Source organism: Heterodontus francisci, chromosome 13, assembly GCF_036365525.1.
Source record: "Heterodontus francisci isolate sHetFra1 chromosome 13, sHetFra1.hap1, whole genome shotgun sequence".
Classification (NCBI taxonomy): Eukaryota; Metazoa; Chordata; class Chondrichthyes; order Heterodontiformes; family Heterodontidae; genus Heterodontus; species Heterodontus francisci.
The window spans coordinates 5,872,557-5,897,784 of record NC_090383.1 but is presented as its reverse complement, the minus strand read 5'-3'; the positions used below and the strand labels follow the sequence as shown (position 1 = coordinate 5,897,784).

Below are 25,228 nucleotides of genomic sequence, written 5' to 3'. Positions count from 1 at the left end.
TGGGTCTGGAGTCACATGTAGGCCAGACCAGGTAAGGCTGGCAGATTTCCTTCCCTAAAGGACATTAGTGAATCCGATGGGCTTTTACCACAACTGGCATTTGCATGGTCACCATTACTGATACTAACGTTTCAGTTTTGACTTATTTATTAAATTTAAATTTCCCAGCCGGAATTTGAACTCATGTCTATGGATTATTAGTCCAGTAACATAGCCAGTAACACTTATTTTAAACAGATTCATAATTTTGTTGAAAGAGCAGTGAAAGAAATATTGTCATAGGTCATGGTTGTTGCATGTAACAACGTAAACTGATGGGGAGGTGCAAATCTAATATGGATGTACTTTATCTTTCTGTTGCTGCTAGAAGCTTTTTAATCAAGGGAAATAGCTGGGGAAATTTTATGGAGGCGACGGGTGTCTCAGCCACCAGCTAGAGAGCCAGGAGAGACCCGCGTTGCCTCCTTTGGGGAAGGCCCACTGTATGATGAGCCAATCAGGCACTTGAGAGGCCACAGGCGGGCCTTTCCTGGGATCAGGCCCCTGAGAGCTGCTGACCAATCAGAGGCTGGCAGCACCTTTGTTCAGCAGTGCCACTGGGGAGGTGGTGGCTGCTTCCGGAACAACACCCACTGGAAGCCCAGGATTGCGGAGCGACCCAGGCCAGAGGTAAGTGATGGCAGGAGGGGTTTTGCAGGGTGGGGGTTGCAGCGGTGGGGGTGGGTGGGCTGGTTTGGCAGCAAGGCCAGGGGGAGTGGCTCTCAGTGCCCCTCCCCCCCTTCCCAATGCCAGGTCCCACAATCAGGAACTGAGTGCCTTTGAACAGGGGACACCCCCTTGGGAGACCACAAACAACCCAGCACAGGTTTGCATGTTGTGTTCCCTGCGCAGCAACAGGCCCGCCCGCTGCTGGGTTAATACCAATGGTAGCAGGAAGTGGCCCATAATTGGACGTTAAATGCCCTCTTAAGGGCCTGAATTAGTGGTGAGGCAGATCGGCTGTCCACAGACTTTCCCGCCATGGCCTTAATCGGGCTGGAGGTGGGAAGGTGGCGGGGTCCCCACCCACCACCAACCCTCCTGATTAAATGCCCTCAAGAATGAAGCTTGTTTATGCCTTCTCATAGAACAGGTCATTCAGCCCCTCAAGTCTATCCCACCACTCAATCAGATCACAGCTGGTCTGTATCTTAACTCCATTGGCTCATCTTGATTCCATGACCCTGAATACCCTGGCCTAACAAAAATCTATCAATCTCGGTTTAGCAATTTTCAATTGACAAGCTATTTGGCGGATGTCAGTTCCTGTGGGAATCCCCAGGAGTGGCTAAGACAATCTCAGATCTAGAAGAGTGGCTTGGGAGTAAGATTCGGTTCTGTCCTACAGGAACTCTACTGGTTCCTGGCATAACCCCAGCAAAAAAATATTGGTCAATAGGTGTCAGTTATTTTCCTCCTCATTTCAATCAATGAAAACAACACTGGTTAAAATGCCTCAAATTGCTCCACACAGTGAATTGTTTTTGGAACTTATGTGAGCAAATATGAAAAAGTGCTAGAGTATCAGCATTTCTGTGAAGATAATAGTCATTTCAACTCGAGAAATTAAAGAATTAGTTGGGTTTTATGTTTGAAATTATTTAATGCCGTTCATTGAAATGCGTGCTGAGGCTGTTTCTACCGTTTTACAGTATCTAAATTGGCCAGTTGATTAGAATACCAACAGCTCTCATAGTAAGATTGGCCAATAAACTGTCTGGGTTGGCCCATTGTCAGCTCTGCTATAGTATTTGCTCATGAGATGGGTAATTCAACTAGCTATGTTTTGTTGTTGAAATCAATCAGTGCCTGTGTATTTTTGTAATACATTCACTCTTGGGTTATGAGTATCGCTGGCAAGGCTGGTATTTATTGCCCATGTCTAGTTGCCCTCGAGAGATTGGTGCTGAGCTGCCGTCTTGAACAGCTGCTGTCCATGTGGTGAAGGTGCTCCCACAGTGCTGTTAGGTGGGGAGTTCCAGGAGTTTGACTCAGCAATGGGTGCCATGGAGTTAAAAGAACATAAGAAATACGAGCAGGAGTAGGCCATTCGGCCCATCGAGCCTGCTCCACCATTTAATAAGATCATGGTTAATCATCTACATCAGCAAATACATCTTGCACAGAACAGACCGTTGCCCATAGTTACCCATCTGCTGATCTCAATCTCAACTGTGCACAGAGGTGATCTGCCAAGTGGAAGGCAGTCACTTACTCCAGAGATGGAGACTGGTCATTCCATCGCAACTTAATCTACTGCTAATGGAGGAGCAGAATTGCCAGAGACTTGCTAGCTCTCCAGCTGTCCTTTCTGTTCAGGAAAGCACAAGGTGTGGGGAGGTTGTGGCAGAGGCAATAGAATAAAATTAAATTAATTACAGCAGGAACAATGGTCAGTGCTGGTACATACATCTTTACTGTTTAGATTTTTTGATTTCTTGCCAACTCCCTGATAACCGTTCCCTGTGGAAACCAGATGCAGATAATATTGTTATGAAACATAATTTTAATCTGGGGCAGGAATGCAGCGTGTGGCAGGGTTGTGGCTTGAAGGAATCAAGCTCGATGGTGCAAGCGTGAAATTGGAGTTATTTTAACACCCGGGCCTCATTTCCATTCAGCAAAACTGGCGATTGAATGATGTAGAGGTTGGCGGGCAGGAGTGGGAGGAGGTTGCTGCAGTGAGGCCAGTGGCAGTCAGGTAAATCGATCCAGAGTGGGCTGGGGAACAGGGGGAGGAGGGGGAACAGAGGAGGCCTGAGGCTCGCTTAGAATTCATCTGGTCCCAATCCCGATAAGCGTCCCGGTTTGCTGACATCTCCGAGACAGTGCTCGTTTCAACGGAATCTCTGCTAAAATTGCATTGGCACCTGGATTACATGCTGCCATGTTAATATTCATTCTTGCAGCAGGGGGTCTCAAAACCCCCGAAAACTCAGGAGTTAAATATGGTGGCGATGTAGGGGCATTAATTCCATAGGTAACTCCCAGCCGCCATGCCACCTTAACCCCTCACCTGCACTGTTCCTGCCAGGCAGGCCGGGTTGAAATCGGGTTTAAGATCTGAAAAAGAATGGTGTAACTACTGAAACATGCTCATCCAATATGTCCACTTATTTTCATTGAATCAGATAAACACTGGCCAAGCAGATGGAACCCCTGGATTAGACCTTAATGTCGCTGAGGCTTGGGAATTGGGCTATACTGGAAAAGGAGTAACCATAGCAATCATGGATGACGGTGAGAGCTAACTAAGCACTGTTACTGAAAGTTAGGCTTGACAATATGTACTCACGTGTTGCTCTGTGCCTTTTACGTGATAACATATTTTGAGGAAGGAAGCACATGTAATAGGTTTCTTTTCCATGTTATAATTGCCCGTTAACCTCACAATAATTGCATTTACACTTAATGATGTCCATTAAAATATATCCTGCTGAAGTGATTACAAAGGAATTATTTCTCTGATACTAGAAGCTGATAACTGTGCAAATACATTTCATTTTAGATATTTCTAATGCTGCTTCTCAATGCCTTAAATCCCTTCAAAGCTGTTGAAAAATGTGATTTGATTAGTTTGCAGATCCTTCTTTTACGACTTTCAATGCAGTTTATGTAACCTATTTATCGTTTTAATGCAGGGATTGATTACTTGCACCCTGACCTTGCGGAAAACTATGTAAGTAAATAGTAGATTGTCTTGTTTGTAATTTATTTTGATGGGAACCGTGGATGTTTTGGTAGATGTTGTAAGTAATAAAATATAATTGATTGTACCCAGAATGTGCAAAAATACTCCTTACTCCTTGAATACAAAGTGAAAAGGAACAGTAACTTGACAGGATTCTCAAACTCTCATTGGTGTACAAAAATGTTTTTTAAAAAAAGGAAGAACTATAAGTAGAAGGAACTACATCAGATGTTGCTGAAAACATGCCTAATTGTACAAACTAGATTCAGAATCGAGACATCTGTGCTCATGATTTCCTCATTGCCAGATTATTTTGATACTAGAATGTCACAACAGATGAATTCTTACCCATTTGTCTGCTAGTCCACACGAAGGCATCAAAGTCAAATCTTGATGCATTTAAAGGGGAAGCTTACAGCTCTGGTCATCACACTACAGGAAGGATGTGATCGCACTTGAGAGGGTACGGAGGAGATTTATGAGGATGTTGACAGGAATGCAGAATTTTACCTCTGAGGAAAGATTGGACCAGAGGAGGCTGAGGGGAGATTTAATTGAGGTGCATAATTATGAGGGGCCTACATAGAGTGGACAAGAAGGAACTAATTCCCTTAGCAGGGAGGTCAATATCTTCGATTTAAACTAAATGGTAGAAGGATTAGAGGGGGGTTGAGGAGAAATGCTTTCACCCAGAGGGTGATGGGGGGGGGGGGAGGTCGGGGGGGGGGGGGGGGATCAGGAGCTCACTGCCTGAAAGAGGCAGAAACCCTCATTGCATTTAAAAAACACTTGTAACACAGTAACCTTCAGGGCTACGGACCAAGAACTGGAAAGTGGGATTAGGCTGGATAACTCTTTTTCAGCTGGCACAGATACAAGGGGTTGAATGGCCTCCTTCCATAAAATGTTCTATGTTTCTAAAAAGGCACATGAGGGAGAAAGAAATAGAAGGATATGCTGATAGGGTTAGCTGAAGAGGAGTGGGAGGAGGCTCGTGTGGAGTATAAACAATACGTAGACTTGTTCGGCTAATTGACCTGTCTTTGTGCTGTAGACATGATGGAATGATAATGACAGTCTGTTGTCCTGATGCTATTTCTGTCAAAGTTCCTAGAAACCAGTGAATTGGAGGATGCTGTAACAATTCAATTTATAGCATCTGATTATCAATTTGGCTTTAGAGAGAATCCAATAATTTGTTACTCTGTCAATCTCATAGCCAATGATTCAATGATTATTTTGATGGCTGACACAGATCGGGATCATTATCCCTTTGAAATGTTAGAGCTTTGGAATATGGTGTGCTTGTTTAACCTCATTAAAAAGCTGGCCTCTTGTTTTGGGAGCCTCTGATCTGGATTTGAGGTTGGTTTCTACACTGCTGACAGCCCCAAAACTGTTTTGATCAAAGACACCAATAACATCCTTCGTGATTATGACTGTGACATGCTACCTCCATTTGCCACCCTTGACCTTTCTGCTGCAATCAATTCCATCGATCTCTCCATCCCCCACCATCTTCTCTCTTCCATTGCCAAAACTATCTACTAATAAGATCCAGAGCATAAGTGTTGCTCTTTATCCCTTACAATAACCTCACTGTAGCTAACGCCTCTGTTCTTGCCTTTGCTATTGTCACTTTCTAAATCCCACTCGAAGACTTGAGCACATAATATAGGCTGACACTTCATTGCAGTAAAGAGGGAGTGCTGCATTGTTGTTGTCAAAGTTCCCATCTATATAAATGCATATTGTTGTTCCTCAGAAGATATAATCTTTAAGTCATGATAATTGGGTGTCCCTTTGGGAAACCTTACACAAGAATTTGTCAAGAAAGGGTGATAGGGCCTATTCATGGAGGAGTCCAGCTCCAACTTGTGCCAAGGCTTTGAGCAGAGTTATAGAGAATATTCTATCCAATAGGGAGTGAGTGGTCAGCATCATCAACATGTGAGTGCAACCACCATCATGAAGCCACTCTTGAGAGCTCTCATAGCTGCTCTGGAAGCTCAAACAGCTGCAGTCTTGTTTATGGGGCTACTGTTGATGTGGCCTTCCAGACCGTCACCTCAATCCTGCTCTCTGCTCTCCTGCCGGGTTGTAGGAGTGTTGAGGAGTAACCCCGGGAGGGTGGCCATTGTTCCATGGGAGAGACCCCAGCTGTCCTCTCTCAGGATGACAGCATCCTTGTTCTGCTGCCACCCACTCCACCAATAGCCTTGTTAGTGCCACTCAACCAACTGGCCCAGACAGCCCCTGCCCAGGCCAAGAGGCTGCAGTCTGTAGCCATGGCCTCAAGGTCCAGAGCAGCTCAAGGCCTCTAACCAGGGCCATCTAAAGTGACCTCAATGGAAGCTCAGCAACCTGCCACCTCCCAACCTATAGCCCATGGGAAAACACTTCATAGAAGCATTAGCATAGGTAAACAAGCACGCAGGGCAGCAGGCACTAAGGGCTTGCACAAGGGCGACTCATAATTATCTTGTTTAACTGTTAGTTAGAGATGGAATTGAATTGTCCTGCAGCTGTGCCTGGGTTCCAGACAGGAGTCATGAGCCATGTCTGGCGGGAGTAGCCCATGTCACCCAGAAGTCATCCTGTAAGCTGACAGCCTGTCTAAACAAAAGCCAGCATAGAGGACTGGTGCAGAATGAATGAATCATGCCTCCTGCAGGGATAGTGGGCACAGACCTGTACGGTCTGTGTATTGAGGGTATGGAATCCCTTTCTATTGATAAAGATGCAAGGTTGCTGATAGGGAGAAACACACAAGGTAATGTAAATACTGTCTATGGTCCCAATCACAGGGAAAAAATTGCGCTTTTCCCTGTTCTTGGGAAAACGAGATGTAGGTTTTCCTCCTGGTCTAGAGACCCTCGGTGACCTCCCTGATACAGTGAGAGACTGTGAACTGTGAGGTACATACAAACAATGACATGCAGGAAAAGAGCCTCTGTTCCATCCAGCCTGTCCCACGCAATTGTATTACTGTGTTGTCACAGTATATACACTCTCCACACCAACCAAAAACCAGAGGCGATAAACTAGATAAACACCCAAACCAATAAAGCCTGTGGACTTCCTCCCTGACCACCCCCCCCCCCGCGGCCCCCCCTGCACTGCACCCCAACAAGTGATCAAATCTAGCTTGGTCGATCACTCTGGCTATGACTTCCGTGCAGTCTACCTTTTGTGAGATGACATAGATGCCACTTACTGCACCTCGAAAGGAGCCTCTGGCACTAAAGTTGAGGGCCCAGGTGACCTTGACAGACACAGGCAGTTCTGTCCAGGTCCTGGGTAGAGGCTGAGGTTGTGGGTGAAGCAGATGACAGAGCTTGGTGGCAGCCTCCATTGAAATGTGAAGACATGTCCATACATTGTCACTGAGTAAGGTTAATGTAGGTGTAATGGTCCCTGAATATCCATTGTGGGTGCGGCCTCCTGTGCAGTGCCTGCCTCCTCCCTCTTCCTCTTCTCTCTTTCAGCTGATTCTCCTGCTCTCTCTTGTCTTCCGTGCACAGCTCCTCCCCCTCCAGCCCCAGATACAACAGTAAAACAAAAGAACGTCAGAAATAGGAGCAGGAGTAGGGCATTTGGCAAATTTAATAAGTTCATAACTGACACTGATCAACTTGAAGTCTCATTAATATCTTTGCCTCAACTCCACTTTTTCACCCTATCCCCATAATCCCTTGATTCCTTTAGTGTCTAAAAATCTATCCAATCCCGTCTTGAATACACTCAACGATTGAGTATCCACAGCTCTCTGGGATAGAGAGTTCCAGAAATTCACAACCCTCTGAGTGAAGAAATTCCTCCTCGTTTCAGTCCTAAATGACCGACCCAAGCAAAATCTGTGGCTCAGCAGGTATAGTTCACTTTCTACAGTCAGATTACAGACCGAACAATGTCTAGAAGTTAACCAGTAGCCTGGACTGACAAACCAGCAGCGAACCTGTAATATAGCATGATCCCTTTAATTAGCACTGGTAAAGGTTCCTTCCTCCCTCTTAGCACTAAGAATTGCTGTGAGGGTTTAATATGCAATGAGTTAGAAGATGAACAGCTCAATATCACGTATACATTCTACAATAAGCGTGGGACCCCTTTTTTAAGATGTTATTCGTTGCTTTAAAATAGTGAAATTGCTTTAAACATAGGAGCAGGAGGAGGCCATTCAGGCTCTCGAGCCTGTTCTACCACTCAATTAGATCATGACTGTTTTGTATTTTAACTCCATCTACCCACTTTGGTTTCGTAATCTTTAATGCCCTAACCTAACAAAAATCTATCAAGCTCAGTTGTGAAATATTCAGTCAGCACCCAGCTTCAACAGCTTTTTGGGGAGGATAAACAAAATGCTTCAAAGACACTCTGAAGCTCTCTTTGAAGCGCGGCAGCATTGACATTGACTGGGAGGAGCTTGCTACCAATCGTTCAAAATGGCGACAACTTGTCCATCAAGCTGCATCAGGCTCTGAGTCCAAACATCTTAATGATGAGGCAGAGTGGCAGCAGAGAAGGGAAGAAAAGGAAGCAAATCCTTCGCCCTGGACCCCACTACCTTGTGAGACATCCTGCCCTAAGTGCCCAAAGATCTGTGAGTGGAGAATCAGCCTCTTCAGTCACATGAAGACCCATGGCAGAAACTAGTGACCTTGATTAGATGTCGTCCTGGAATCGAGGGACAGCTGATGACAAACGAATGTGTGGGGCTTCCTCGTGTAGTCTGTTTGCTGAGAGGCAGAAGAAGCATGTTGCAGGCAGGATAAGGAAGTGTGGAATGGAAAGACAAGTGGCTGGACTGTGATTTCATCAGAGGAGTTCATTGCCTGGCATTTGCTGAGAACAGAATTGCTGTTAGTGCCTGTTGCGAAGGCAAGAGCTGAGTGTGTGTTTGGAATGAAAAGTGCTTCACCCTCCTCTTGTAATTGGTGGAGAGCATTGTGGTGCAGGACAGGGAACTTTTCAAAGTCCTGGGGTGGGGGCAGGGGGCATTGCGGGTGGAAATGGGGAAATGTTGTTGCCAGGCGTAATGCAGTAAAGTTGAGATATGTACTTACCCTTGCTACTCTGGTCAGGTCACTGAGACTTTTCCTGGATTAAATCCAAGTCCCTGGGGAGATTTCACTAGCCCTTTCCAGGCCTATTTCAAGATATTCCTTTGTTAGCTGCTCTCCATCAGATGAAAGGAGAACCCACCTACTGGAAAACCACTGCCAGTTAAAATTCTCCTTGATATGTATTCCAGAAAACCAGCATGAACACAACAGTGTAATATCATCATTCTGTTTGATAGGCTGTAGAGAAAACATAGCTTCTGCTCTTGAATTGATCACAACCCAAAGCCATGGATGTCACTGAATTCAATAAAGAGTCCTTAATTCATTGTAGTCTCCAATATCAGAAGTCTGGCTGTCCTTCAGTATTATGACTGAAATAGCATCATAAGAATTGCTGGCATTTATTCCAGACATCTGTGCCGGGAACAGCTGCTGCAGTTCCAGTTCAGGTCACTGACCTGAAACGTTGACTCTGCTTCTCTCTGCACAGATACCGCCAGACCTGCTGAGTATTTCCAGCACTTACTGTTTTTATTTGATAACACTGCAGTTGCACCTCCCGATTCTGGATTCATCCAAAATGTCCACAACCAAAGCATAATATTTCAAGATCTTTCCTGCCACAAACCGCAAACATAATGAATGCCTAAACTGTCCCAAATTAATCAGGACAAAATTGACAATTAGAAAATAGCCAAAGAGAGATTCATTCTATTTGGGCATCATTGATCTCAACGTATTCAGCCTCGCCACTGGAATTGGGGATGGAGCGTCACCTGATGGCACCAAACTTAATGCAATGGGAACAGAGCAGCATTCCCACCAGAAACAGGAGGGAGCATCCCTATGTGTAAATTGGTGTTCTTTGCTACTTTGTAGGACCCCAGTGCAATTTTGCTGTTCCACAGGGCATGGCATCCGCAGAGTGGCAAAGCCAGTGACCCTTAAAGATTGCATTGCAGACCCCTCTGAACAACCCCAAAGATGCCACAATGAAATTCCCACCTGCTGCCAGTTCCTTTGTCGCCTCCTCCAGCAGTGCACTTCTCCCCTCCCTCCCGCCAAGGTCCTGTCTCTGATTCCCCGTAGAGGAGCTGCTGGATTTCTACCCCTACTTTCCCCACTACCCACCCTCTGCTCCACAAATCTGATCAGTAAAGAATCTGTTGGTCTTGTTCTGCGCTGGTAGCTCACTGAAAGTGTTCTAATGAGGCCAGACCATTGAATGAATCAGGTTTCTAGTTGGTACAGTCAAACAGGTAGTTCGATTGCCTACTCAGTGCATGGACAGAACAAAATTCAAACCGTTAGATGTTAAAATATGGCCCTAAATAATCTGCTGTCAAAATAACAGGGAGGCTAACGGTGCTCACTGTTATTTATGCACAAATGAAACAACAACTCCAGGCAAGGGACAGATGTAAACATGGATATCAAAAATTTGCAAGATGTGTCTCTCTGCCGTGAGCTTTGCAAAAACAGCATCTCACCCCCATCTGCCTCACCATACATTGAAACGGCATGAAGTTACTGTATTTGTACAGTAGATAAGAACAAAACTCACCACAGTAAGTTTAATCAAGTCATTTCAAGACTAAATGCCCTTCTAACAATGTGATAAGTGTTAATTACTGACAATAAAACTCTCTGGAACTAAAATTAACTATTATGTGTGGAGTCTCATTCCTTCAGGTTTTACTTGTTGCAGATATTAAAATGTTACATTCCAATTTTTTATTACTTTTCCTTTCTGTCTCTCCTTTCTCTCTCTTGATCCAATCTTTCTTTCCCTTTCTTTATTTTCTCTCTCTCTACCTGATTTGACATTGAATTCACCCAATCTAATTTACATGTCTTTCTCAGTCCTTGCATTGCTAATTTCACAATCCTTCAATTTAATTGGTTAAGGAATACACAGTGGGTGGCACTGCTCTCTCAAGTCCCAGATACCCAGTTTCCTTCTGTTATCAGCTGACACTTCCAGCAACTTGTCACACAAAAGAATTCAAAAAACTTCAATGTGCAAGGGCAGGACTAACTAATGGTAGACACTGTTACATGTCCTGCTACAAGTGATGGTCCATTGTCAATGCTTTGGTCCAATTATCGCCCAACTCACTAAACCCTGCTTCACTGGATGATATAAAACATATATCGAAGCCTTTCTTGCCAAAATAAATGAATTGAAATGATTTACATTTCACTATTTTGACACGAAACAGAATGAATTACAATGAGATGAAATGAACATAAATACATTTTTTAGAATTCCACTTTGTAATTTGACAAAGTGTTAGAAAATAAAGGCAGGTTACACCAGGGATTGTTAAATGCAGGCGGTGATATTCCTGTTAATTTGTTCAGGGAGTTAAAACTCCTGCAGGCTCTGGCTGTGTCACAAATTCATACGCTGCTCTTGTCACATTAAAATTCATATTACCCTGGTCACTAAGTTGTTGAAGAGAATTCTTAATGTAATAACAGCTGAATCATACTGAACACCCCGGGGGGTGGGGGAATTGGCTGGGAAGAGGAGTGGAACACATGTGCTTGGCAATTGCCCTTCCTGCAGACAGGAAACAGAAAGATAAAATGCCTCCGTCCAAAGTCTGATGCTAAACGTAAATCAACTTGCTTGCAATCATAGGCTAAGAAAGAGAGTGAAGAAAATTTACACCAATTTTGCTCCATGCATAGGAAAAAGAAAAGGCCATTCATCCTCTTGAGTCTTGTGCCACCATTCGGTCAGACCATGGACGATTGGTGTCTCAGCTCCATTTACCAGAACATAGACTATTTTTCTCAAATCACACTGCTGTTCAGAGGCTTTTCAAATCTGTGGGGGACAACCACAAGCATTAAGGCAACAGCGTGAAGCCCTCAAAGCAGCTGAAACATCTTGTGATGCCTGGAAGCTGGCTGCCTGTCATTGCGTAGTTTAGACCAATCTAAACCAATCTTAATAAATACAACAGCAGAATGTTTTAGAAAGTTTATTCAGCAAGTAAACTTCATTTTAATGATGGTTAAGTTACAATTTCAGAAGAAACTTGTTGGGCGCTTGTTCAGTGACCCAGGAAAGTTATTTTACAACTTGCTCGTTAATGTTTGTAGTTTTGTTCCCTTGAGCTGTGTGTTGCGAACTATTTCAATGAAAAGTATAAAATTCTTCGAGGGCTTGACAGGGTAGATGTCGAGACGATGTTTCCCCTAACTGGAGAGTCTGGACCGGGGGATCATAGGTCTGGTTTTGCTGTGAGTTTCTGGACCCTGACATTGGGAAAAGATGGGGGTCCTGAGCCTTCACTCGCCACCAGCGAGACCGGCTCAACAACCTTCCGGGAGGCGGCCTCCTAATTGGCCACCTCCGAGCAGGCTGTCCAATTCAGGATGGCGGGTGAGCCCTCGATGCTGCTGGTGTAATCAGAGGGCCGGCAGCTCTGGAGCCTCGCAGCCCCACTAGGAGAGGTGGACAACGCTGAGGCAGGTCGGGGACTGCAAGTGCGTCTCAATATGGAGGCTGCCTCGCTGGTCTGCACAGCAGTGATAAAATAACCGGGATCTAGACCGGTAGGTGAATCGGGATGGAGGGGAAACCCCTTTGCTGGATCAGTTTCGGCTACAATTTTGCTCTTTCATGGATGCAGCCTCCTCATTGGGGCATGGCGCCTCCGGCTTCGATGGCCCTCCGCATGTGGGGGGGGATGCGAGGGCCACTCTATCGCCAGCAAAATGCCAGTGACGCTGCAAAATTGCCCCTATTAGGGCCTTAATTACTGTGATTGACATCCCACCTCTGTGGAGCGGGCAGCTGATCCTCTTCCCAGCTCGCCCCTGGGAAAGTTCCCCGGAGGTGGGAATGTGTCGGGAAGCTGTCCCGAAGCAGCTCGCCCTCTATTTCCCCAGTCCCCCTGCTTCTAAGCCTTCCTCCTGAGGGCCGGAAAAATTCAGACCATAATCTCAGGGTGAGGGGTTGGCCATTTCGGTCTAAGATGAGGAGAAATGTCTTCACTCAGAGGGTTGTGAATCTTTGGAATTCTCTATCCCATGGAGCTGTGGATGCTCAGTCATTGAGTATATTCAAGACTAAGGTCGATAGATTTTTGGGCACTAAAGGAATCAAGAGATATGGGGATAGGGCAGGAAGGTGCAGCTGAGGTAGAAGATCAACCATGATCTTATTGAATAGTGGTGCATGCTCAAGAGGCCGAATGGCCGACTCCTGCTCCTATTTCTTATGTACTTAAGCTCTTATCATTGGCTTGCACATTGTCTTGTTAGTTTCACTACTGGCGCCCTATTAGGCAGATATATTAATAAAGCATCAAGTTAATCTGTGGCAGTTCTGAAGTTACTAAATTTGCGTGATCCGATCAAACTTTACAACTGGATGATTTAACGTTCTATTGGTGGTAAATTTCCTTGTGAGAATCTGTGAAATTTTAACAACCCACCCAACCCAAACACACCCTATTTGGGGCTAAAATTATCCCTGATGTATCTCCGTCAATGAACATACTATGGAAACATTGGTGAATATTGAGTTGTTAGTGATCCCTCAGACTGAAGGGGGAATAATTTATTAATTCATACTGTGGTGAGAAGTTTGGTAAAGTATAGCATTTGCCACTAGTTAGAACATAGTTTAGACATTGAAGAACTGTTTCCCCGAGCTGCCTTTGTTACCTCTAGGCTTGATTATTCCAGTGCTCTTCTGGCTGCCCTCCCATCCATCACCCTCCATAACCTTGAGCTCAGAAACTCTGCTGCCCATATCCTAACTCGCATCAAGTCCCATTCATCAATCACCCGCTGTGCTTGCTGACCTACATTGGCTCCCAATCTGGCAATGCCTCAACTTAAAAATTCTCATCCTTGTGTTCAATCCCTCCAAGGCCTCGCCCCACCCCATCCCTATAATCTCCTCTAGTCATACAGCCTTCCGAGATAGGTGCACTCCTCCAATTCTGGCCTCTTGAGCATTCCTGATTTTAATTGATGTACCATTGGTGTCCGTGCCTTCACTTGCCTGGGCCTTTGGTTCTGGAATTCCATCCCTAAACCTCTCCGCCGCTCTCTCTTCCTTTCAGACATTCCTTAAAACCGACCTCTTTGACCAAACTTCTGGTTACCTGTCCTAATATCTCCAATTGTGGCTCAGTGTAACGTTTTGTTTGGTCATCGCTTCTGTGAAGTGTCTGTGATGTTTTACTACGTTAAAGGCGCTATATAAATTTTGTTGCCTTTCAAATACATCCTGCGGCAACAACGTTGATCTACAACAGCTGAGTGGCCATTACTTTAAATTGACTTATGCTTCCCTGTTTAACAAGCAAAAGCTAAAGGTTAACATTGCTACAATACAAAGAGAAATGAATAGTAGATTTCAGGACATCATCAAAACATTGCTGGAAACTGGAATTAAAAACAGAAAATGCTGGAAACACTCAGCAGGTCAAATAGCATCCGTGGAGAGAGAAAGAGAGTCAACGTTTCAGGTTGATGACCTTTCGTCACTAGACTTCAGCATGGACTCGATGGGCCAAATGACCTCTTTCTGTGCCGTAAATGACTCTATGACTCTATGACTTCAAGACAGTTTGATTAACCCTTTGCTCACAGTACATTAACTGTTTCCTTGAGCTTAATACCTTATACTTCGATGCCAGGTAATAGAGTGTCCAACAGGATGTTGCGACCAGCGCAAATTGCCTCCTGGTTGTCTGCACTTTTTGGGACTATCATATTACATATGTGTAAAAATGTGACAACTGATAGTTGTGCGTTGCTCCCCCTGCAAATAAAATCTGTATGAAAATTTGATGCAAAATGTTCAGTTTTGCCCTATTTCATTTCCAAGTGAAGGGCCCTTTTATAAAGAAAAGATACCTACTCATTTAAAAACGGTCATAATATTCAATTATTTTTAAGTCAATTCATTTCATTTTTATAAGTTTAAATTTTATATACATATCTTTTACAGAATGCAGAAGCCAGCTTTGATTTCAGCAGCAATGATCCATACCCATATCCCCGCTACACGGATGATTGGTTTAACAGGTAATTTAGACACAATTTGGTCATCTTGTAGTGGTGCCAAGAAACATTTAGCAGTCTGGTTGAATGATGGAGTGTATAGTGTCTTGCTAAATTATAAATATGCTAGGCAATCAGGGCTACTCAGTGATAGTGGAGATCAGTGAGCGAAGGGTTATGTTTGGTATTGATTGTTTAAAACATGCATTCCATCCAAATCATTTAAAAGCACTTTCTGCTATAGTGTTTATCTGCAGTAAAATATATATTTCTTTTAGCGTTCAAGGCCTAAATGCTTTTTCCTTTTTCAGAATTCTTGCTAGTCTATTTACATTGAAAATGTCTGAGTCTATTTGATCTATCATCTTGTCTTTAAATTACTGCACTGAAACAAGCATTCTAACACACCAGAAAATGTCCCTGATTGCACTGTTTTCCAGAATGTTACAGCTGCGAATTGTTTGCTAGATTTGTGTTTCAGAGATAAGTTTGAAAACTTTGCTAAAAGACCTTTCATGTATTTAAAAATAATCACCACTTCCCCAGAAAGGAAATAATTGAGTAGATTTAAAACCGTAACACTTTAAAAAAACATAATTCTGTCAGATAATCCTGACATTACAACAGGTATTAGCCGTTAAAGGCAATTTATTAAGTGAAGTGATTGGATGTATTTTGATGTGATGAAATGTCTACAAATGATAGTACTGTATCACTTTGATTACAATAGTTACCCTTGTATTTTTTTCACTTCAAAACATAAATAATAATAAAGATCCCTTATAAAATACTGACAATTGAATAGTATAGTCTTGGGTTATTGCCTGTAGGAAAGGTTTAGCAGTAATATACAAAAACTACACACGGTACATAATTATCAAAATTTTCATTTAACTTTAGGAGAATTTATGACAATAAATGATATCAGAACTGATAGATTGTAACTATCAGGTCTGCTTCCCCTAGATGGAGAGTCCAGACCACGGGGTCACAGTCTCAGGATAAGGGGTCGGGGCTTTCAGATTTAATGAACAAAATAGAAACAAAATGCAAAGTTGCCTTGTTTGTAGCTTATTTGCCACAAAAAGTGTACTTTTAACCCACTATTCACAAAACATATGAAAATGCAAATAAAAACAGGAAGTGCTGGAAATACTCAGAAGGTCTGGCAGCATCTGTGGAGAGAGAAGGAGAGTTAATGTTTCAGGTTTGTGACCTTTCTGACCAGTTCTGATGAAAGGTCATGGACCTGAAACATTGGCCAGAATTTGACGGTGGCCGGAGGAAAACCGTCCTCTGACCGAAAAGTCAGTGGCGGTCCCGCCTCCACTGGGGCTGGGGATCCAGACCAGACTTTATGGTCCCCAGGCCCTTAATCGGTCTTAGGCGAGACTTCCCCCACCTCATTGAAGCAGGAAGTCCCACCTAATTGAGCTGTTGGTCAATCAGCGGGCCGGGAGTGGTGGCCACTGCTGGGACTCCATTCCAGCTGAAGACGAAAGATGTCGGGGAGCCCCGGAGAACGGGTAGGTTTTTGGGGCCTTGCTGAGGGTGATCGGCTGGGTCCCGGCAAGGCAAGAGGGGAGTTGATTGGGGAGTGGGGAGGGGAGTGTTGGGCGTTGGGGGTGGTTCAGGCATCGGGGGCGGCCCTCAGTGGACAGGGTGTCCGATCAGGAAGGCACCCCCCCCTCCCCACCCCAGGCCGTCAGAAAGCTGCCAACTTTTATCAGGCAGCTTTTCTGAGGTCTCGGCCACCCAACTGGAAAATCCCTGTGGCGGTGGGCAGAGGCCCTTAAGTGGCTGTTTCTTGCCACCGCGCCACGTAAAATGGTGGCAGAGGCATGGGTGGGTCGGGAAGGGCCCCCCTGAGTCTTCCAATCCATTTTACTCCCCCGCCACCAGCCCAACCCATTTCTCTTTCCACAGATGCTGCCCAACCTGCTGAGTATTTCCAGCACTTTCTGTTTTTCTTTCAGATTTCCAGCATCTGCAGTAGTTTGCTTTTATACGAAAATGCAACCCTGAGTGAGCTTATCAGTGTGGTGCTGAATACGGAATCCATTCAAACATTTCATCTACAACTTCCTTAAAGGAAGGGAATTGTTGAAGACTTTTCTAAAATAAAGTTTTCTTCCAAAACAAAACAAAAGTTATCCACGTATTTGTTTGCAAAACAATGGCATTGCAGATACTCGGGAATGGTAGCATAGTGGTTATATGATTAGAGAACGAATCCAGAGGCCCGGACTAATGATTTGGAGACTGTTTAAATCCCAACCACACCAGCCGGTGGGGGGAATTTAACTTCAGTTAATGAAATAAATCTGGAATAAAATGCCTTAGTGGTGACCATGAAACGACCAAATTGTTGTAAAAACTCACCTGCTGCATGAACGTCCTTTACGAAAGGAAATCTGCCATCCTTACCTGGTCTGGCCTACATGTGTCTCCAGATCCACAGCAATGTGGTTGACTTTGAAATGACCCCACAAGCCCCTGAGCTCACCACCTCCTCATGGGCAATTAGTGATGGGCAATAAATTATGCCCACATCCCTGAATGAATAAAAATAATTATAGAGTGATATTTTTTGTATAATGATTATGGAACCTTCTTCTGCAGCCATGGAACAAGGTGCGCTGGTGAAGTATCTGCTGCTGCCAATAACAACATATGTGGTGTGGGAGTGGCTTACTCCTCAAGAGTGGCAGGTATGACACATCTTTAAAAATAGGTTAAAGACCAGCAATAGGAATGAAACAAGGGAGTAGCAGAAATGCCTATTACATTATATGCATGCAAAGCAAAATTAAGTAATCAGGAGAAAAATAACATCATTTTTTAGAAAAGATCATTGCTTAAAGACAGCATGTTCATTTATTTTTTGTCTGATTACACCTCTGTGAAACCCCATGGGACGTTTTTCTACATTGAAATTGCCAAAGGAATGCATCTTGTTGTCAATATTATACTAATTGAAGTTCATGTTCCGTTTGCTGTTTATTTAAGTTAATAATATTTGTCTACGATTAGATGGCTCTTTGAACTAAAACATAAATGAAAATTAATTTGTGATACAGTGAGTTTTCAATACTCAATAATAATCGGCAAAAATTATGCTGAAAGGCAGTGGTATACTTGTTATTGGTGTGGTTGAACACTCCGCCCAATCAAGCCTCCTGAGCTACTGTGAGATCAGATTTCTCTCATGATCTCCCAGGTACATGACATAATGGAAGACTGATTTTGAATGATGGGTACATGGGGATAGTAATTGCTTTGTTGAATTTTGAAATGGTGCCCTGTACACCAAAGTCTAGGTCATTAATATATATCAGGAGCAGCAACACCGACCCTTGGGGAACTCCACTACAAACCTTGCTCCAGTCTGAAAAGCATCCATTAACCACTATTCTGTTTCCTGTCACGCAGCCAATTTTGTATCCAAATTGCTACTGTCCTTTTATTCCATGAGCTATAACTTTGCTCACAAGTCTTTTCTTTATCAGTTTATCAAATACTTTTTGAAAGTCCATGTACACCACATCAACAGCATCACCCTGGTCAACCTTCTCTGTTACTTCATCAAAAACTCCAGCAAGTTAGTTAAACATGATTTGCCCTTCACACATCCATGCTGGCTTTCACCAATTAACCCACATTTGTCCAAGTGACTATCAGTTTTGGCCCAAATTATTGTTTCTAGAAGCTTCCCCATCACCGACGTTAAACTGACTGGCCTGTAGTTGCAGGGCTTATCTTCACATCCTTTTTTGAACAAGGGTGTAACGTTGGTCGTCCATTCCAAATGCAGAGATTTCCCCTTGGATCGTTATTCATACAGCTGCTTTCTGTCCTCATAATTCAGTTTTTATGGAAGATCGACCTTCCCTTCATATACATCAAGTGCCACTGGTGCTATTAATCTTCCTAGATTCAGTTCACACACTGACGGGCACTAGGTGACCAGCATTGGGCTTCAGCTACTAAGTCTTCTGTAATGAATATTTTGTTTAAAAAAAATAGATCTTCAGCAGTCAAGAATCAGCAGAGGGGTCATTTTGATTCTGGATGGTAGAGTGAACTGTACAATATTGACTTGGTGCCTCTACTACACACCTCTCCTCATTTTCCTTTCCATTGTATAGTATGATCTAAAAGAAAAATCAGTCATATAAGTACTACAAGAGCAGATCAAAGGCTGGGAATTCTGCATTGTGTAACTCACTTCCAGATTTCCCCACGCCTGCCCACCATCTACAAGGCACAAGTCAGGAGTGTGATGGAATACACTCCACTGGATGAGTGCCGCTCCAAAAACACTCAGGAGCTCAACACCATCCAGGACAAAGAAGCCCGCTTGATTGGCACCTCATCCATTCACTACTTTCACCACTGGTGTACAGTGTCAGCAATGTGTGCCATCTACAAGATTGGCTGCAGTAACTCACCGAGGCTCCTTTGACTGCATCTGCCATAGCCGCGACCCCTACCACCGAGAAGGACAAGGGCAGCTAGTGTTTAGGAACACCACCACCTGCAAGTTCCCCTCCAAGTCACACACATAGAAACATAGAAAATAGGAGCAGGAGTAGGCCATTCGGCCCTTCAAGCCTGCTCCGCCATTCATTATGATCATGGCTGATCGTCCAACTCAGTAGCCTGTTCCCGCTTTTGCCCCATGCCCTTTGATCCCTTTAGACCCAAGAGCTATATCTAACTCCTTCTTGAAAACATACAATGTTTTGGCCTCAACTGCTTTCTGTGGTAGCAAATTCCACAGGCTCACCACTCTCTGGGTGAAGAAATCTCTCCTCATCTCAGTCCTGAAAGGTTTACCCTGTATCCTTAGACTATGACCCCTGGTTCTGGACTCCCCCACTATCGGGAACATCCTTCCTGCATCTACCCTGTCAAGTCCTGTTAGAATTTTATAGGTTTCTATGAGATCCCCCCTCACTCTTCTGAACTCCAGCAAATATAATCCTAACTGACTCAATCTCTCCTCATACGTCAGTCCCACCATCCCAGGAATCAGTCTGGTAAACCTTTGCTGCACTCCCTCTATAGCAAGAACATCCTTCCTCAGATAAGGAAACAAAAACTACACACAATATTCCAGTTGTGCCCTCACCAAGGTCCTGTATAATTGAGCAAGACATCCCTGCTCCTGTACTCGAATCCTCTCACTATGAAGGCCAACATACCATTTGCCTTTTTTACCGCCTGTTGCACCTGCATGCTTACCTTCAGACCATCCTGACTTGGAACTATATCGCCGTTCCTTCACTGTCACTGGATCAAAATCCTGGAACTTCCTCCCTAACAGCACTGTGGGTGTACCTACACCACATGGACTGCAGCAGTTCAAGAAGGCAGCTCACCACCACCTTCTCAAGGGCAATTAGGGTTTGGCAATAAACACTGGCTTTGCCAGCAACACCAATATCCCATGAATGAATAAATTTTAAAAAGTCAAACATGAGAGCTAATTAACAGAAGACGGAGCCGATAACACCTGCATTACATTCTGATCCAAAGTCAAAACTACCCCACCATTTGTGACTATTCATTTCGCAGAATAACAAATGGCAACTTTTTAAATCTTTGTTTTGTTTTTGTTTCAAATAACAAGGCTCAACATTCCGACCAGCTCACTGGCATATTGGTGGTTGCAATCGCTTTTGAGAGTGAGGTAGCCCTGCGTCTTTAATGTGTAATTCCCAATTAAGAGTTTTTCAAGACAGGTGCATGTCTACAGGCAATTGTGACATTGGGAATTACGAACTGAAATCGGATTTCAATAATGTCCCTGAAAAATAAATAATACGGAAATAAATTAACTTTGTATAAAACTACTCCACACCTGTTCTGTGAAGCAGATAACAATGGCAGATAATGGAATATTCAACTCATTCCATTTATGCAATTAAACATCATAAATCAATGTTTCTCCTTCAGAACTTACAAATTATCAGGTATTCTTCAGAATAAACTGGATATTTCCTGTATAAGATCATAAGAAATAGGAGCAGGAGTAGGCCATTCAGCCCCTCGAGCCTGGTCCACCATTCAATATGATCATGGATGATCTTCTGCCTCAACTCCACTTCCCTGTCCTATCCCCACATCCCTCAATTCCTTTAGTGTCCAAAAATCTAAACAATCTCAGTCTTGAATATATTCAATGACTGAGCATCCACAGCTATCTGGGGTCAAGCATTCCAAAGATTCACAACCTTCTGAGTGAAGAAATTTCTCCTCATCTCAGTCCTAAATGGGCCGACCCCTTACCCCGAGACTGTGACCCCGTGTTCTAGACTCTCCAGCTGGGGGAAACAGTCTCTCAGCATCTACCCTGTCAAACCCTTGAGGAATTTTATGTGTTTCAATGAGATCACTTCTCATTCTTCTAAACTCCAGAGAATATAGACCCATTCTACTCAATCTCTCCTCACAGCCCTTTCATCCCAGGAATCTAGTGAACCTTTGTTGCTCCACCTCCAAGGCAAGTGTATCCTTCTTTGTGTAAGAGACAGAAACTGACACAATATTCCAGGTGTGGTCTTGCCAAGGTCCGATATAATTCCAATAAAACTTCCTTACTCTTATACTCCAACCCCCATGCTATAAAGGCTAACGTACCATTTGCCTTCCTAATTGCTTGCAGTACCTGCATGTTAACTTTCTGTGATTCGTTTACAAGGACACCCAAATCCCTCTGAATACCAAATCATAGAAACATAGAAAATAGGAGCAGGAGTAGGCCATTCGGCCCTTCGAGCCTGCTCCACCATTCATTATGATCATGGCTGATCATCCAACTCAGTAACCTGTTCCCGCTTTTCCCCCTTATCCTTTGATCCCTTTCACCCCAAGAGCTATATCTAACTCCTTCTTGAAAACATACAATGTGTTGGCCTCAAATGCTTTCTGTGGTAGCGAATTCCACAGGCTCACCGCTCTCTGGGTGAAGAAATTTCTCCTCATCTCAGTCCTGAAAGGTTTACCCCGTATCCTTAGACTGTGACCCCTGGTTCTGGACTCCCTCTGTACAGTCCATATTATAATTGGATGCTTAGAAAAAATACCCTATTCATATTGGAATAAAACTGCTTTATTTCAATTGAACTTTAACTGATACATTAAGAAATGAATTGAAGGTGATTTTCACAAGACCTCTCATTATCTCACAGGCATTCGTATGCTGGACCAGCCATTCATGACTGACATAATAGAAGCTTCTTCTATCAGTCACATGCCACAGATTATAGACATCTACAGTGCTAGCTGGGGACCAACTGATGATGGTAAAACAGTGGATGGACCTCGTGAGTTGACCTTGCAGGCCATGGCTGATGGTGTTAATAAGGTAAGAACAGAGGGTGTTGGAGGAATTATGGAAAGGTCATTGTTGCAACACGGTTAAACTAGTGTGGGAAAGAGGAAGGCAATTGCTGGCACAGATATGACAGGCTGAATGGCCTCCTTTTGCATTTTAAGATTTTGTGATCCTGTGGTGAAAATCGTATGTACTTTTTTTGCTAGATTGAAATGTTTTAGTTTTGGGGTTCTGTATTAAACAGTAAAGTTAACCAAAGCTGAACCTAACAGGTCACGTTGCTGTCGAGATGACAGTGGAGAGTAAAATGTAAAGGAAATCGCATATTGCTGGAAGATCAAAACTTATGCGGCGCTGAGTTTTATGCCAGCCACAGAAGCAAATGGAGTTCACTTGCCAAAATCTGCCACACATAGCTATATATCACATAAATTGTGGATTGAAGCAATGTTTTGGTGTATGTTTAGTGAATTGTATAAGAATAGAGATTACCCTACAGCTGATCCTATGCAATAATTTTACAGAATATTTATATGGCGTTTCAGAATAGATTTGAAATTTGCAGGATTTTCTTTTAACTATGGGGGTTATACTCTAAAACTCCTCAACTTTTGAGCGCTGAATTACTTTTGCCAGTCTTGGAATTGCCAACGGCTCCAGCCTGTGACCGGGCAGTAATCATTGTCAGTCAGCCAATCTGAGCAACAAATGTAATAGTCCATTAAAACCCTTCTGTTCTGCAGGCTGCAGCAACACTAGCTAATGTGATTTATCTTCCTTTCAAAGATGGGACTATTCCCACTGATCGTTAAAGTCTAAAATTATTGTGTAAAGGAAAACAGACACAACTCAAAAACATAGGATTCAGTGTCCATAGAGCAAATACAAGATCTTATTTTCTGAATTTTATCTTTTACGATTATTCACATCTGCAGCTGTTCACTACGTAACGAATGGAATATAAATGGGGCCTTTCTCCCTCCCTATCTCTATGACCTCCTCCAGTCCTAAAACCCTCAGCGATCTCTGTGCTCCTCCAATTCTGGCCTCTTGCACATTCCCAAATTTTAATCACTCCACCATTGGCGGCCGTGCCTTCAGCTGCTGAGACCCTAAACTCTAGAATTCCCAAACTAAACCTCTCCGCCTCTCTCTCCTCCTTTAAGATGCCCCTTAAACCTACCTCTTTGACCAAGCTATTCGTCACTTGTCCTGATAGCTCCCTATGTGGTTTGTGTTTGATAACGGCACCTATGAAACACCTTGGGGCATTTTACAAGGTTAAAGGATGCTTTATGAAAGAAAGACGTACATTTATGTAGAGCCTTTCACGACCTCAGGACATCTCAAAGCCTTTTATAGCCAATGATGTACTTTTGAAGTGTTGTCACTGTGGAAATGCGGCAGCCAACTTGTGCACAGCAAGCTCCCACAAACAGCAATATGATAACAACCAAATAGTCAGTTTTTTTTGTGATGTTGGTTGAGGATAAATATTGGCCCACTGGGGACAAATCCCTGCACTTCCTTGAAATACTGCCATGGGGTCTTTTTTGTCCACCTGAGAGGACAGATGGGGCCCATCTGAACTGGGATAGACTAGATAACTTGAAAACATACCCCAGTGTGCTTCCCCAGCAGGAATTATCATAACACTGGCATGATTCTATAGTTATCACTCAGTCATTTTTTAGCTGAAGTAAAGATAAATGAAGTTAGAACTTTTGTGTCAGCTTATACTTTTATCTGTAAATCTATGAAATATTATTGCTCATCTGAGGTGGAAATATACAGGTAGAGAGGAGCGGGTTGTGTCGATGACAGATTGAATGTTAAAGCAGCAGGGGAGGATTTACAGTGTACTGCAGATTGTACCACTTTCCACAAACATATTGATTAATTCAATGTAAGATGTGAGCGATACATTAGGGAACATTCATACGGTTGGCGTAATGTGATCTGTATCATGGAAAGAGTGTGGTGATAACAGGTCACAATGTGCATCAAACTGATTTTTTTTATTCTAAACATATCCCACTGATTAGTCTTATTCTTCCAGCTCTGAGACACTGGGAAATTTCCGTTTCTTTACCAAGCTGATTTTTGGCGTGACTAATGTGCTAAAGTTATGCCAGAGATCTGAGTGGATTGCGAAAGAGGCAGCCAGTCCTCCTGCCTAGAACCAACAGGAGCTGAAAATCAAAATGCAAACTGGGGTCCTGCACTAGTTTAAGAACAGAGGAAATAGGAGCAGGAGGAGGACATTCAGCCCCTGGAGTTTGCTGCACCATCCAACAAGATCATGGCTGATTTTATACCTGAGCTACTCCTTCCCGTACAATCCCCATATCCAAGAATTCTCCTAGTACCCAAAAATCTGTCAATATCTGACTTGAATATACTCAATGACTGAGCAACCATTGCCCTCTAGGGTCGAGAATTTCAAAGATTCACAACCCTATAATGACCCCAGACAACAATGTAGTTGCCATTACCATTGTTACTGACAGCTCCACAGTCCACCCACAGACCATAAGTGATACAAGTTGGCGTGACGCTATTTTCAGGGATACTTAAAGGGTTTCTTGACTGCTCCCAGGTGAATCGCCGGAATGTTTTTGCTAGGTATTTGACTTGATGAAACATTACGCTTTTTTCAAACTTATATAACTGCTGACATCTGCTTTTCCACCATTGACAAGTGGTAAAAGGGCCTCTGGCAACCTACTTTTGTCATCTTTAGGGGAGGCGGTGGCGTACTGGTATTGTCACTGGACTAGTAACCCAGAGACCCTGGTATTTCTCTGGGGACATGGGCTCAAATCCCACCACAGCAGAAGGTGGTATTTGAATTCACTTAATAAATCTGGAATTAAAAGCTAGTCTAATGATGGCCATGAAACCATTGTCGATTGTTGTAAAAACCCATCTGGTTCAATAATGTCCTTTAGGGAAGGAAATCTGCTGTCCTTACCTGGTCTGGCCTACATGTGACTCCAGATCCACAGCAATGTGGTTGACTCTTACATGCCCTCGAAATGGCCTAGCAAGCCA

General features: G+C 43.5%; 1 protein-coding gene across 1 annotated transcript in view; it reads left to right on the top strand.

The window, feature by feature from the left end:
* The window catches only part of pcsk2 (proprotein convertase subtilisin/kexin type 2), a 76,816-nt gene that overhangs the window by 30,871 nt on the left and 20,717 nt on the right, over nt 1-25,228 (top strand). Inside the window, exons 4-8 of the mRNA XM_068044298.1 lie at nt 3,171-3,279; nt 3,681-3,718; nt 14,780-14,856; nt 17,455-17,543; nt 22,029-22,204. Of these exons, the coding sequence (XP_067900399.1) occupies nt 3,171-3,279; nt 3,681-3,718; nt 14,780-14,856; nt 17,455-17,543; nt 22,029-22,204 (489 nt within the window). The remainder of the gene's footprint in view (nt 1-3,170; nt 3,280-3,680; nt 3,719-14,779; nt 14,857-17,454; nt 17,544-22,028; nt 22,205-25,228) is intronic.